This window comes from Pezoporus wallicus, unplaced genomic scaffold (assembly GCF_028554395.1).
Source record: "Pezoporus wallicus isolate ANWC-B61680 ecotype Strahan unplaced genomic scaffold, APGP_CSIRO_Pwel_v1 contig_13954, whole genome shotgun sequence".
NCBI lineage: Eukaryota > Metazoa > Chordata > Aves > Psittaciformes > Psittacidae > Pezoporus > Pezoporus wallicus.
In genome coordinates, this window is record NW_026638000.1 from 2,922,543 (window position 1) to 2,937,533 (window position 14,991).

The 14,991-nt window shown below is 43.0% G+C and overlaps 2 protein-coding genes and 1 long non-coding RNA gene across 4 annotated transcripts in view; 2 read left to right on the forward strand and 1 right to left on the reverse strand.

Moving 5' to 3' along the window:
* INSYN2A (inhibitory synaptic factor 2A) overlaps nt 1–13,915 on the forward strand; it is a 43,455-nt gene extending 29,540 nt beyond the window's left edge. The window contains exons 3-4 of the mRNA XM_057408687.1: nt 5,106–5,177; nt 13,301–13,915. Of these exons, the coding sequence (XP_057264670.1) occupies nt 5,106–5,177; nt 13,301–13,484 (256 nt within the window). The 3' untranslated portion in view covers nt 13,485–13,915. The remainder of the gene's footprint in view (nt 1–5,105; nt 5,178–13,300) is intronic.
* The window catches only part of DOCK1 (dedicator of cytokinesis 1), a 315,270-nt gene that overhangs the window by 199,339 nt on the left and 100,940 nt on the right, over nt 1–14,991 (reverse strand). The window lies entirely within an intron of this gene.
* The window catches only part of LOC130598839 (uncharacterized), a 59,755-nt gene that overhangs the window by 43,288 nt on the left and 1,476 nt on the right, over nt 1–14,991 (forward strand). The gene's annotated exons all lie outside the window — the stretch shown is intronic.

The window sequence follows — 14,991 nt, forward strand, 5'->3', positions numbered from 1 at the left end:
TGCTTTGTAATCCCTGGCAGTGCTCAAGGCCAGGTTGGATGGGGCTTGGAGCAAGCTGCTCTAGGGGAAGGTGTCCCTGCCCACGGCAGGGGTTGGAACTGGATGAGCTTTAAGGTCCCTTCCAAGCCAAACAATTCCAGGATTCTATGTCCAGGATACTTGAATTAGCACCTCTTCTCTAGCCACTAACTGAAAACTAGGGGAAAATCAGCATATCCAGATCTGAGCTTCCCCCCTCCCAGCAAAATGGGGTCTCCAATCTGTACAAGCAAAAAAACCTACTCAAATGCCAAGATTTGGATGTTCCAGTTGGTGTTTTCAAGAAGAGCCTCAAGCAGGTTCAGGAATTCTGCATTTCACAGGGATTCTGAGGGTGTCATTCCCTCAGGCTGCCTGAAAACTGCAGCCTATTATTAGTTATTGCCAGTCCGTGTCAGCAGAAGGGTGGCTCTTCGTTATGATATTCTAATACTTGGAGGTGTTAATTGAGGTTAAGCTCAGGGTGTGCCAAGAATGCTGAAAGAAATGCAAGAAATGAGAGCCTCCTGCAAATAATATGTAATGGAGATCACAAGCAGGTGTGGGAAACCGAGTGGGGAGGTGAGGTATCACTGCCAAGGTGACTCAGCTGGGTGGATGCAGCCACAACAACCCAACTAACCCAAATGCAGCCCTTCTCCAGCACCTGACCACACAGCAGCACATCACACATGAGCTTAAGCGTGCCCATCTATGTGCACCCATATGGAAAATGATGATATGAGATGTAAGGTATCAAAGAATGAAGCTACTGGAGTAATGGCTGCTTTTAGTGTAAATCAAAACATATTAAGCAATATAAAATACAGTCATATTATGAATACCAGGGATGCTCATTAAACAAATACATGCATTCAGTTCCTTCCTTGCAGATCAGCATGCATGCCATCAAACTAGGAATGACTAGTGCTGCATTGACTTCGCTATACTGATAGGATTAGCCCCCCCATACATGTGTGTGTGGATATATATACATATACACACACAGATGTATCTCACTCAACTCCGTCATTTTGGGGGTAACAAAAACAAATCATGAGGTAGTACAGGTTCTACCCAGAAAGCAGCTTACTTAAACCAAAAGATTTCCTTCAGCATCCACGTGAGAAATATTTTTCCAGGTAGGAACTAAAACATCTTTTGTAGTAAGATCACCAAGAAAAGAATAAGGAATTGCTGGTTAACAGGGGAAGAGGTTAGATTTGGTTGGGTCTTCAAAGACTCCCATACTGCTTTGGGTTGAAAGGACCTTAAAGCCCATCCAGTTCCAACCCCCTGCCACAGGCAGGGACACCTTCCACTGCCTTCAGACTGCACCTCACATCTTCATACCAGTAGATGTGCACTGTACAAGACAGGACTTTGCACTCTCCCCTTTCAAGCTCAAGACGTCTTTCCTGTTCATTCATAATGCCAGATCATAGAATCATAGAATCGTTAGGGTTGGAAAGGACCTTAAGATCATCCAGTTCCAACCCCCTGCCATGGGCAGGGACACCTCACACTAAACCATGGCACCCAAGGCTCTGTCCAACCTGGCCCTGAACACTGCCAGTGATGGAGCATTCACAACCTCCCTGGGCAACCCATTCCAGTGCCTCACCACCCTAACAGGAAAGAATTTCCTTCTTATATCCAACCTAAACTTCCCCTGTTTCAGTTTGAACCCGTTACCCCTTGTCCTGTCACTACAGTCCCTAATGAAGAGTCCCTCCCCACATCCCTATAGGCCCCCTTCAGATACTGGAAGGCTGCTCTGAGGTCTGTGAGCAGTCTTCTCTTCTCCAGGCTGAACAGCCACAACTTTCTGAGCCTGTCTTCATACAGGAGGTGTTCCAGTCCCTGATCATCCTTGTGGCCTCCTCTGGACTTGTTCCAACAGTTCCATGTCCTTTTTATGTTGAGGACACCAGAATAAGGTTGAGGTTGAGGATAAAACTGAGCGACTGAAGCGAATTATAACATGTAATACTACTAAAACCACTGAGGCATTCCCAAAATTAGGATATTAAGATTAGTAAAATGAGCTGCAAAGCTTAATGCTGCGGTGATTGTTACGTGAACTACATGGCCCACGGGATTCACAGCTTGGGGGGAACTCCTGGCTCCCAGATATCTCAGTACAAAGTGAAACACTCCAGTTTGGATCTGAACCGGATCAAAACCAACTTTAATGTCCCTAAAAAGAAAACAAATCTGTAGGAGTCTTTGGTGCAAAACATCACAATGTACAGGTTTTCTTCTTACTGAAAGTAACAACTGGTTTAGCAATGAAGAATAAAGTTACTGGTCTAACCCGAGCTCTTTGGCACTGGAATACCCTTAAAAACATTTTAAAGGGGAAGGAGAAAAGTAGCTTATTCAAAATACCCCACCTCACAAGGGAAGAATAAGCACCCAGGACTCTGCTCTCCTGAACCTGGTACCCAGAGTGCGCTCACAAACTGGTTGTAGCAGTTAACACTGGTAGGAAGCTCTGTTTTTCAGTAAGCCCGTGTTGCAGATCAACCTCACTGCCTAGGATGTACATGGAAACGTTATGCCAGTAGTGAAATCCTTGTTGGCATGAAGTAGATGAATTCTATGCATGTGCTTATGCAGATGTGAAAACAAGCGAGAGTCCAAAGCCCTGGGGTGTCAACAACAAAATTCTTTCCTGAAGAGTTTAATTTGTATAGGAATAATTGAATTTATACTGATCTAACACTCACATACGCAGCCCTGGTTAAGAGCTATCAAAGCGCCGCATGGAAACCAAACAGTGTGACACCATGCAGCGTTCTTGGGCCTTACAAAGAGGTCTGACTGACAGGATGGTCCAGAGAAGGCAACACTGCTAGATCTGTGGCTTGAAAAGAAAATAATCCCTGAAGAGCTACGAATATTCAATAAGGAAAATGATGCTTTAAGTTCATCGTGAATGACATAAAACTAGGAAAAACTAGATGTATCACAGCAAACAGTAACGCTTGTGAACGACGCCGGTGCTAAAACCAAGTGGTCAGTTCAGAAACCAGGATTTCAAACTCATCATCTAAAACTCATGTAATTGTTAAATATTTGTATCAAAGGACCATTTTTGTCATCTTAATGAGTTTGCCTTATACCATAAAGTAGGAAATAAGGTTTTAAGTACTTGAATGTCTGGAATTATTGTGCACTTGAAGATCATCATGCTTTAGAAATATAAATACAATATGGAAAACTCGAGTCTTAGGAAGATACCCAAGTACCTAAGTTTATTCAGTGCCTTATTGTTAATATGATATTAAAACCACTGTAAGTTACAGAAGCAGGACTGTAGTTTATGACTGAACCAGTACATCCACATAAACACCAAACAGAGCATGGCTTTAGCCAAGTACCAACCAGTGTTGAGGAAGTTTATCCTAACTAAAACGCGATGTTTGTAAGATAGACACGGTGCTGGTGGGATCTGCTTGGTAGAGCTTCATAGGAACTAAAGCAGTGACGACACACATGCTCCTGTGTAGCATGGTATCATAGAACAGTTCGGGTTGGAAAGGACCTTTATTAAAACCCTTTAGCAACGAAGGGGCAGCCAAATGTGAGTACCTAAACCCTGCAGCACCATGGACAAAGAGGAGAAAGGGGCAGAGAAGAAGGTTATTATTCTACAAGCCAGAGAATTAACCGATTTGAATGGTAGTTTGTAGGAGTACACAGATGAATTCAAATGTCCCGACTTCACTTGGTACCCAGCATGGTGGGTTTATGCTTTTACCTATAGAGAAGCACTTGACCAACTGTGCTCCTCTGACAGCAATTATTGACTATCCTTTCTGTGCTCAGTAAATAAAGGCCTTCATCAACTGCTCTGTAAACTTTAGATGTTGTAGCCTTAGGAAGAGTCCTTAGTATTTGATCAATAGCTTGGAAAAAATATTTAGCAAGGCCAAGTTTAACAGAGTAGGGACAATCTGAATGTCAGCTTCTGAAAGACTTCAAAAGGTAATGAAAAACAGATACTACTTCACCCCCCTGAGACATAAGAGACCTTCGAGCAGCTCCAGTGCCTAAAGGGGCTACAGGAAACATGGAGAGAAGCTTTGGAGATGAGCCTGTAGGGACAGGCCAAGGGGAATGGCTTTAACCTGCCAGAGGGGAGACTGAGATGAGCTCTTAGGCAGAAGCTCCTCCCTGTGAGGGTGCTGAGGCGCTGGCACAGGGTGCCCAGAGAAGCTGTGGCTGCCCCATCCCTGGCAGTGTTCAAGGCCAGGTTGGACACGGGGGCTTGGAGCAAGCTGCTCTAGTGGAAGGTGTCCCTGCCCATGGCAGGGGATGGAGCTGGATGAGCTTTAAGGTCCCTTCCAACACAAACCAGGCTGGGATTTTATGATTTATTTTGATGAAATACCTATGCACAAAAAAGTACTTGCATGCCTTAAAACCCCTTTTTAATTCAAATTGACCAACTCAGAGACAACACATAAGGAAATTAAGACACTGCTCCAACAGACTACAAACCAAAGCGTGTCAAAGAACAGCCGTAGGCTACGTGAGTGCAGAAAGTGTGATTTAAATGGTACTTTCTTCCTTTTAAGACATAAACATCCCTACAACCCATCTTCATACCTCATTGCTGAGGCACTGAAATAGGTGCCGTTTTTCAGTATTATGTTCTGTACATCCACCAGTAACTGGGAAAAGCCTCAGGGATTTGAGAAAGCAGAGAAAACAAACCAGCCTGCTTACAGGGATGGTTCATCACCTTGGTTCACAGCAGCTTTATGCAAGAAGAGCTTCACCTCACTTGGTTCTTTTGTTGTTTTCCCTTTTATTTCTGTTATACTTTGTAATCTAAATGCTTTATTTTCTCCTTGAAATCATCAAAGGCTCACTTTCCAAATTACTTCATCCTCCCATTGCTCAGGGAACGTGAATTACACTGAATGTTGATCCTGGTTTCCTAATGGCTCCTTTTTTGCCTTCAATATTTAAGTTCAAACCAAAAAGAACCCCTGATGTCTAGGAAAGAATCATAGAAGGTAAAACCATGTCAAACCAAATTCCTCTTCAATGACCTCATGTTCTTGTCTTTGTAGGCTTTCGTATCGGACTGGTCAAGACACAGCTAACTGCGACACATGCAGGAACAGTGCATGTATTATCTACAGGTAGGTTAAAATCCTCCTATTCCCACTTTTCTTGCGTGAAAGTAATGCTTTATTCACTAATGAAGGATCAGTTGTTAGCCTGGGTTTTTCAATAACACAAATAGAACATAATAAATTTAAGTACTCCACTGAATTAAAGTCAACAGACACTGAGTCTAAAACTTTCAGATCGGATAGTTAGTCAGTACAAGTGTTGTAGCTTGAAGGGGGCCTATAGGGATGCTGAGGAGGGACTCTTTGTTAGGGACTGTAGTGATAGGACAAGGGGTAACGGGTTAAAACTGAAACAGGGGAAGTTTAGATTGGATCTAAGGAGGAAATTCTTTCCTGTGAGGGTGGTGAGGCACTGGAATGGGTTGCCCAGGGAGGTTGTGAATGCTCCATCCCTGGTGGTGTTCAAGGCCAGGTTGGACACAGCCTTGGGTGCCATGGTTTAGTGTGAGGTGTCCCTGGCCATGGCAGGGGGTTGGAACTGGATGATCTTAAGGTCCTTTCCAACCCTAACTATTCTATGATGGGAAATGTTACAAGGTCTGAGCTCCATTGTCCCATTGCTAGATATGTTTAAATATGTTCTGTCCAACAACTCAACATACATTAGGCAGGAGTGACTGGACTTGGGAAGTTGTTTTGAGACTGGATAGCAAAAAGAAGCAGACACAGACCAAAGCCTCCCCCTTTCTGAGGCCAGTCCTGTGTAGTTTCTTGCTCAGGGCAGCCTGCGAAGGTAGAACACAGGACATTTGCACTGCTCTTATTTCATTAGCTAAAAAAGTCCAATTGGAAGTTGTTTAAAAACCTTGATTAAAAGACTTAAAGATTTCAATCAGATTTAATTCTGATTTAATCATTAACAAGATTTAAAGGTAAGGAACCTTCCAGTTTCTCCCTTTTGTGCTCCCTGCAAATGGAGTGACTCCAGAAATGCAGATTTCAAGGCTTTCCCTATCAATAGGCTGACAGAAGAGCAGGCAGGTCCAGTTCTTGGGTCCCACCAGTGGCCTGGAGCTATCAGTGCTGGGCTGTTGCCTGAAGCAAGGTTTCCAGGGGAAGCTTTAGCAAAACTCAGCTCAGCTTTCTGACACGAGGAGAATAAGTGCTGCAGGCAAGAAGAGAGTGCAAAACGGGGCATTATGACAAAACTGAATTACTGAGACAAGGTAAGTAGCCAGAAGAGATAAAAGAGAAATTCACTGATAAAACTACCACTAAAACAGAGTGCCTTGTAGGAGTTCCTGTTCCTCCTCAAGTCACATATGCTACTTTCATTAGTAAGGGTGCTAAAGTTACTCTTAAACCTTGATTTAATGATGCACACTTCATCTTTGCAAAAGGTTTGCGTGGCAAATGCTGGACAGAGCTATGTGGTTTCTTTTTAGGACAAAAGGCCTTTTAGGAACACATACTAAAGCTTAGGTTAAACTGTGCAGCTGGAAACCTGAGTACGTTTGAGGGCCCTCGGCCTTGGAAGCTGTTGGTAAATATCCATGTCAGACCAGGAGGACTGTTCTGTTTGTCCTGCTGTGTGTTCCACTGGCTGCTTTTACAATAGGCTCCTGCTCTGGACCCTCAGCCTTGAGCTCTTTCCCCCATGTAGTAGATAGAGGACACTTAAGGGAAACAGAACGAATGCCCTTACAGGACAAATCAATGATTTGAAGGGAAAACCTTAACTTCTCCCCAAGTGACTTGGTTTCTTTTTAATTATGATTCAATTTTGAACCCAGTAGCATTGACAACAGAACAGTCAGAGCTGTTTCTAACCTTCAGACTGCAGTGAAGCAGCATCCGAGGGGAGGGATTAAGTTGCCCTACTGACTCCCCAACTGCAGCCTCTAATGTCAAGCACAGCACAGATGAGAAGCTACAATGCAGAAACAATCAGTGTAATTAAGGATGACTTTGCAGAATATTAATATATAGCACAAAAGCCATAGACAGTGTAGGAAGAGACAAAGAACGCTTGTACTTTAAAGGGGGTTTAGCTGATCTTTAGTATCCAAAATGCCAATACTGCTAGTAACCATTCTAAGAATATAGTTTTGAGAATACAGTTATTTTGTATATGAGATTTAAATTTTCTGCAAAAATTCCAAATTTATTTTGATGTTCTTTTGCCTTTACATCGAAAAGAATTTATTGCAGTTCTTAGTATTACAGGAAAAAGGAAAACCGGGTTATCTCAGTTCTTTTAATAAATAGGAAACTAATCGAACATGAAACACTATTAAAAACATAAGGTACCAAAACTTGAACTGTTTTAGATGTGGGTTTTTTTTTCCCTATTCCCTATTTCTCTCACAATTCCTCTTATTTCTCTGATAAAAAGTATGTTCTAGAAGTTGTCAGGAACTCCAGACATGGGAGGCCACGCCATCTTCCACCACACAAGACACGCCACATTAACTGCATCACACAGCAGTTCACTGCTTCCACTCCCAATTAAACACCCAATTAGGCCTGGGCTTTAGAGGGGGAAAGGCTCAGTCTGGGTAGGAACGGCTGAGGGACCTGGGGGGCTTCAGTCTGGAGAAGAGAAGGCTCAGGGGGGACCTGATCGCTCCCTACAACTGCGTGACAGGAGGATGGAGCCAGGAGGGGCTGGGCTCTGCTCCCAAGGAACAAGAGATGGGACAAGAGGAAACGGCCTCAAGCTGCCCCAGGGCAGGTTTAGATGGATCTGAGGAACAATTCCTGCCCCAGAGGGTGCTCAGGCATTGGAACAGGCTGCCCAGGGCAGGGCTGCAGTCACCGGCCCTGCAAGTGTTCACACACCGTGGAGACGAGGCCTCAGTGCCATGGGTTAGTGGTGGCCTTGGCAGTGCTGGGGAGCAGTTGGACTGGATGAGCTTAAAGCTCTTTTCCGACCTGGTTGATTCCATGATTCTCCTGAAGGCTTCACCAGCCAATGGATTTGGGGAAGCACGCCATCAGTGGTGCTGCTTCTTATAAAGCTCTTGGCTCAAACAGCAGAGCAACTTCTATATTAGGCAACAGCATTGCACTACGTTGTAAAGCCCAAGTATAAAGTTCCGACTACCTAGCAATAGTCTAAAACAGTCAGAAAAAAGCATTCAACATCATCTCTATAGTATTTCTATACAGTATTTAAAACATAATAATGTGATTAAAGTAGCAAAAATAAACCATTTTATCAAGTGTTGAGCTGTGACAAATGTTAATCTATTCCATTACTATTGGTATCTCATAATCCACTCTTTCCAAATTATCTTCTACCAAACTAAAAGAACAATAAACAAAAGACAAAAACTTTTACATCTATTACAAACTAAAGTATGTTCACTATTTTCAAAGATAGAAGGTAAGTGTTACTCAAGTATATTGCCAGGACAAAGGCAACTTAAATACTGATGTCTATCAAAATGCTGCTATTAAGAAGCAATTGCACTGCTATGCAGAAACTGAACCAATTCTAAGCCACCCAAACCTATATGTACTAAAGTCTTCACAGCCTGCTTTATTCTGTAATTATCTTTTAGTGGAACTGCCCTTTCCACTCCTGTTTAAATTATCATCCCCTGTGAATTGTAATCCTTGAACAGAAATCTGTATGAGAAAAATGAGGCTTCTCTTTTAATACTGTGTGCATTATTCTTAGGCCTTCAGCGCGAGTTATTTCCGTGAAGGAGCATCTTGAAGTATTCAGGCTAGGCTTCTCTTTAGGCAAAAAGATCACAAGTACTCAATTGCTTTTACAAGGTTATTTTAGCTCTTGTAAGTGAACTTTTAACCAGACCAAATCATGAGCCAATTTCTGCATAGGGAGAACAGACAAATCAATAACACAATGCTGTATTTATGGAATCACAAATGGGTTGTGTTGGAAGGGACCTTAAAGCTCATCCAGTTCCAACCCCTTGCCACAGGCAGGGACACTTTCCACTAGAGCAGCTTGCCCCAAGCCCCGTCCAGCCTGGCCTTGAACACTGCCAGGGATGGAGGAGTTTTGGTGGGGAGAATTACTCAAAGCTCTTCTCTTGTCACTAATTTAGCCACTTTTTACACCTTTGAAATGGCGGATTATGCTGGTTTTCAATGCTCGGTTTTGTCTTTGATATTGAAGTTACTTTTAAGATGTATTCCAAGTACTCAACAGAACATATATGATCAGAATCTCTGCCACGTAACTCTCAATACAACAGTGGCAAATCAAACAGGATTGCAATCACCAGTTCATTAGGCAGCACAAGCCCATGTGGAAGTAGTTCACTTGTAAAGGTTAGATATAGTGATAATTATTAATATTCATAAATATGGCAATAAGACAAGTAGACATCAATCCCTGAGATAGCAAAATCAGGTACCTACATGATAAGAATAGCAATGTCATCTTTTTATTTCCTATCCACACTAATTAATTTACATTCTCTCTCATCTTATCTCTAGACTAAGATGCTTAGCAGTAAAAATGGATCTTAATGGCTTGCTAACACCAACTGCTTTAGATCCTGGCCTTCGAGACTAGCAGGTTGAAATAGGAAATTCATGAGATCCCTCAAAAGTATGGTCAGGCAGTTTTTGAGTGATCAGTGCTTATCTGGATCCCACTATTCCAAGCTGTGACGTGCCATACCATCCAGTTAATGTTATCCAGAAGGAGACACTGTGACATTCTTTAATTCCTGGTTCACCCAGCGACTTAAATGCAAAGAGCTGGGCTGTTCTATAAATGCTTGTAGGGTTTGGGCCTTCACATTATAAACTAGATAATAAAAGGTGAACAGAAGGGGGGTGAATGAGATGAGAAAGGCCCAGGTCAAGTAGGAGGAGAAAGGTTTTCCCTTAAGGCAGAACACAGAAGGCTCCATCCGTGGAGGTTTCAAGAGACAAGTGCATAAAGCCCTCAACAACCCAGTCCTGAACCTGAATTTGTCCATCTTGCAAATAACCAACGTATCCTCTCATTAGCATCTAATAGTCTTAAAATGATTCATGTTAATAACTTGTGACTGTGGCATGAAGAAGAAAACCCATCCGTATTCCTAAGCTTGTTGCTAGATACCCACCCACAGTCCATATGCTTCAACCCAAATGGTTATGACTCCTCAAACTCTGTTTTCAATCCCTTCTACAGCAACAGGATTAGGGAAAGTTCACTCTGCTGCCAGTGCGCAAAAAATAAACTCATCTATTCTCTAAATCATCCAAATAAGCTAGGTCAGCTACTGCAGGCTCAAGCGTTCCAAACTGGCACTGAATATAGCAAATTAATACATATATTCCTAAGAAAAATAAAGAAATTAAACCTCCTCTTAGCCAAGGAATCCAGCAGGTGCTTTAACAAGTGAGGTGACCTTTTTGGAAGACCTGTTTCAAACTCTTATAATCCTCTCTTCTTTCTTTTTCCACTATCCCCAGCCTAAACAAAGCTTCAACAAGCTTGGACAGTTTGCCCAAGCCATAAGCAGAAAATCCTCCACAGCAATCCCTAATCCACAGTGATAGGATTTAGAGACTGGGATAAGCCAGAGAAAAGCAGCTTGAGGAAGTTGACCACCTTGTATTCATACCTTGAGGGAGGTGTCCACGGTGTCCACATTGCCCCTCTACTCTGCTTTCATGAGACCTCACCTGGAGCATTGTGTGCAGTTCTGGTGTCCTCAGCATAAGAAGGACATGGAACTGTTGGAACAAGTCCAGAGGAGGCCACGAGGATGCTCAGGGGCTGGAGCACCTCCTGTATGAAGACAGGCTGAGAAAGTTGGGGCTGTTCAGCCTGGAGAAGAGAAGGCTGTGTGGAGACCTCAGAGCAGCTTCCAGTATCTGAAGGGGCTACAAGGATGCTGGGGAGGGACTCTTCATTAGGGACTGTAGCGATAGGACAAGAGAGAATGGGGTTTAAACTGAAACGGGAGATTTAGGTTGGATATAAGGAAGTCTTCACTGTGGTGTGGTGAGGCACTGGAGCAGGTTGCCCAAGGAAGTTGTAAATGTGTGAGTATACGGAGTTATTATGGGGGAGGCTTAAAGAAAAGTCAAAACCAGACCAAATTTGTGAGTGGAGAGAACCACACAGAATAAGGAGTATTTCAGGAAAAGGTCATTTTGAGAGGAAACCTGTAGAGACTTTGGATACAAACCCAGCACTGAGCAAAACAGAGCTGTCAGAGCTGTGACAGGTGACAAAATCAAGGTCATGAATGCAGGAAGCAGAAAGCTCTGCAGGGCAGTAACATGATATAAGAAAGTCATACAAACACATAACACTTGCTGGCTTTACTAGTATTTCCTATGCTTGATAGAAAGACCAAAAATAAAGCTAGCTATAGATAATTTAGGAAGATATGTGGAAAATTACAAAATAAGGAGGTTTTTGGCTTCTTTTTTTGCAGCACAAAGACTGAAACTTAAGTTTGCAAACAAGCTGCTTGCCTGAACAGAGCAGGTACACGACAAAGCTGGATAAACGCATCTTGATAGACAAGAACCAATTCTTCTGCAGAATTTACAGTTCTAAATGCTGAAATAATTAATGTTTTCATTCATTTTCAGCAGCAAAATATTTCATTTGGCTGCAAATAGCTGAGCCTGAACTGCTGAAAGCAGGTTTATACAGGAGAGGATGATAATAACATGGGTTCTGTCATATGGACTCGATCTAAGATGTTTTTTCTCTCGAGATCTATCTTAAATAGGAATTGATTATGAAAAACATCACTCTCTTCAGCAAGGTTCTTTAAAAACAATTCATCTTTTACATCAAGTGCTTCTTGAGAGCTCCCCTGCAAGAATCACTTCTGAAAGAAGTAAAAATGAACCGTGCCGGTGGCAGAGCTGAAATGCCGTTTTCTGTCCCCCCGACTTAGAATCACAGGAGAGTTAGGGTTGGAAAGGACCTTAAGATCATCCAGTTCCAACCCCCCAGCCATGGCACCCAAGGCTGTGTCCAACCTGGCCCTGAACACCGCCAGGGATGGAGCATTCACAGCCTCCCTGGGCAACCCATTCCAGTGCCTCACCACCCAAACAGCAAACAACTTCCTCCTTACATCCAATCTAAACTTCCCCTGTTTAAGATTTAACCCGTTACCCCTTGTCCTGTCACTACAGTCCCTAATGAAGAGTCCCTCCCAGCATCCCTATAGGCCCCCTTCAGACACTGGAAGCTGCTACGAGGTCTCCACGCAGCTTCTCTTCTCCAGGCTGAACAGCCCCAACTTTCTCAGCCTGTCTTCATACAGGAGGTGCTCCAGCCCCTGATCATCCCCGTGGCCCTTCTCTGGTACAAAGCTACTATAATATCTGCCACGTTCTGCCCAAATTTACATGCCACTTTACATGAGATTTAGAGAGCTCTTAAGGAAGAGTCAACTTCATTCTGAGATTCATTGTAATACTGAAAGCATTTATGTGGTGGGGATTCACAATGAACTGATATCCCCATTTTAGCAGAATCAAACTCATGATGTTTCAGGGTATTTCTAAGCAGCCAGGATTTGGTTTTGGGACAGCATTACCCTTTTGATGAGGTTTATAATGTGGCTCCTTTGCTTTATAAGGTAAACTCGAAACAATTTGTAGCATAAATGTTGAAATAAGGGTTGGACAGGGCTTGGAGCAAGCTGCTCTAGTGGAAGGTGTCCCTGTCCATGGCAGGGGGTTGGAGCTGGATGAGCTTTAAGGTCCCTTCCAACCCAAACCAGGCTGGGATTCTAGGATACAGTCAACTAAATAAATGGGTTTACATCATTAGAGGTTTTTGTTTCAGCAGTCTGCTCTGGGGTTCCTGGCTGCCACCCCATCCTCCCAGGCCTTGTAGATGGGAGAGAAGCCAGCCTGGGAGCCCTCAAAGAGCATTTCACCACAAAAACGGGGAGAAGTAGGATTTCTAGTTTTCAATCACTTCACAGCACATCTACTATAGTCCTCAAGGCTCCCCTAAACAGGAGGGAAAACTTTACGCTATCCCATTCCTATTTCTCTTTTGCAATTATGTCCTTTCTTCAACCTTCCTCTTCCCCTTGCAGTGCAAGAACTGCGGAGATCCAACTGAAGCGTTTGTTTTACATCTGAATGTCAGAAATTAAGCATCAGATGTGGGTTTAATTGAAATCTTTGTCATCACAATTAATAACCAATTGCTTTTCTCATCCCATTTTTAGCGTGGAACTGGATTTTAAACAGCAAGAAGATAAACTACAGCCAGTTTTGAGAAAACTTCATCCTATTGAGGAAACTCAGGTTGCACCTTTGCCTTATTCTCAGGAGAGCTACTCCTCCACTCCCAAGCAAAAATCCAAAACTGAATCAAAAAAGCACGGAAGATGGAAACTCTGGTTCCTTTAACCCAAGTCCATGTGGAGTTCAAGGCCTTCTTTGACAAACACTTGGAGTTCTATCAATCCTCGCTAAACGGGATCGTGGTAGACTGAGCAGTTACTGGCCAACGTGGTTCTGACCCTTGTGGTGACATCCAGTTCTCACCCTGTGTACCAAAAAGGCCTTTGTACCTATAGACTCCTGTCCAGAAGCAAGGTGTTAAGAGAACCCCTTGCCTAATCCCTTGCCAACTTTGATTTGCAGTTCACCAATGTGGGATGTAAAACCTGAATTGAAATTTGTACAAAGGTGGAAAGTAAAACTATTCCCCCGCCCTTCTCCTTAGATCTGAAAGCGTCACATTCTAACCTGGTAAATTGTAGGCTGTCATCCTGTACACAGCTCAATATCACTGTTGTTTTCAAGCCTTTTGGGGTTTGGTTTATTGTCTTTAAACAACAACAAGGGGAGGAAATAACAAAGCAAGCCTTATGTTTGCAGTGGTCTTCAGTTTTACAAATCCATGTTGATCGGGGAGTGCAGTTTTCAGCACATTTATCCTGGACAAAGCACAATTTTTCATGTGGTCCAAGACCATGACTAGTCTCTAAGATGTGACTCCGTGTGTATCTGCCTTCATGCGATGTAGACTTCAACTAAGGTACCACACCTTGACAGCTCGCCATCATTTCTTATTTAGCTCTGTCCTCATCACCAGAGGAACACGTTTGCTGCTCATCCTCAAGGGGTGAGCAGCCAGAAACCTCCCAAGGTCAGGAGAAGCCTTTAACCACAGCACAGGGTCATGGCTACAGGACAATCATCTGTCCTAGATCTCACTTCGAAGTCTTTTGGTACCCAAAAACGTCTAAATGACACATTCTGACACACTGACAAACCCAACCCCACCAAGAGAAACCAAAAGCTCTACAAATTGGTGGCACTTGCCCTAATTTACTATCTTTTTGTAATGCAGCCTTTGGAAAACCTCTACAACACTGCAGAAGGCACCAGAGAATTTATAGTGTGCATCATGCTTTGGAACCAGTTTGGAAGGAGCCGTAAATTTTAGATGCTATTTATTTGCTCAGCTTTTCAGATGGGTTTTCCAGCACATCGTAATTTATCTCTCAATCCATTAACTGTACTTGCTAACCAACACACTTAGGGAGGAGATGGGAATCCATCTTTTTTTCCTCATTTGGGGGATTTTTCCTGAAAATCACAGTTTAAATTTTGCTCTCAATTATAAATCCGCATTTTTTTCCTCCAAGTATTTGCTATTGTCATTAAAATTCCATCTGGCATTATGGAAAAAGTTCCATTTGTGGAAAAATTTCCCATGCTAGAAGCGGCCAGGGAATGGGAATCATCTTCTGTGTTTTTAAGGATTTAAGACCATTTGAGTCACAGTGTCATGTGCCAAACTGGTTTGAAATCACATATACCCTGCAGCATCACTGAGACACAAACTCTTCAGTCTTTAGGTAGAAGAAAAGTAATCATGAGCAGAAGAGTTTGCACATACTGAAAC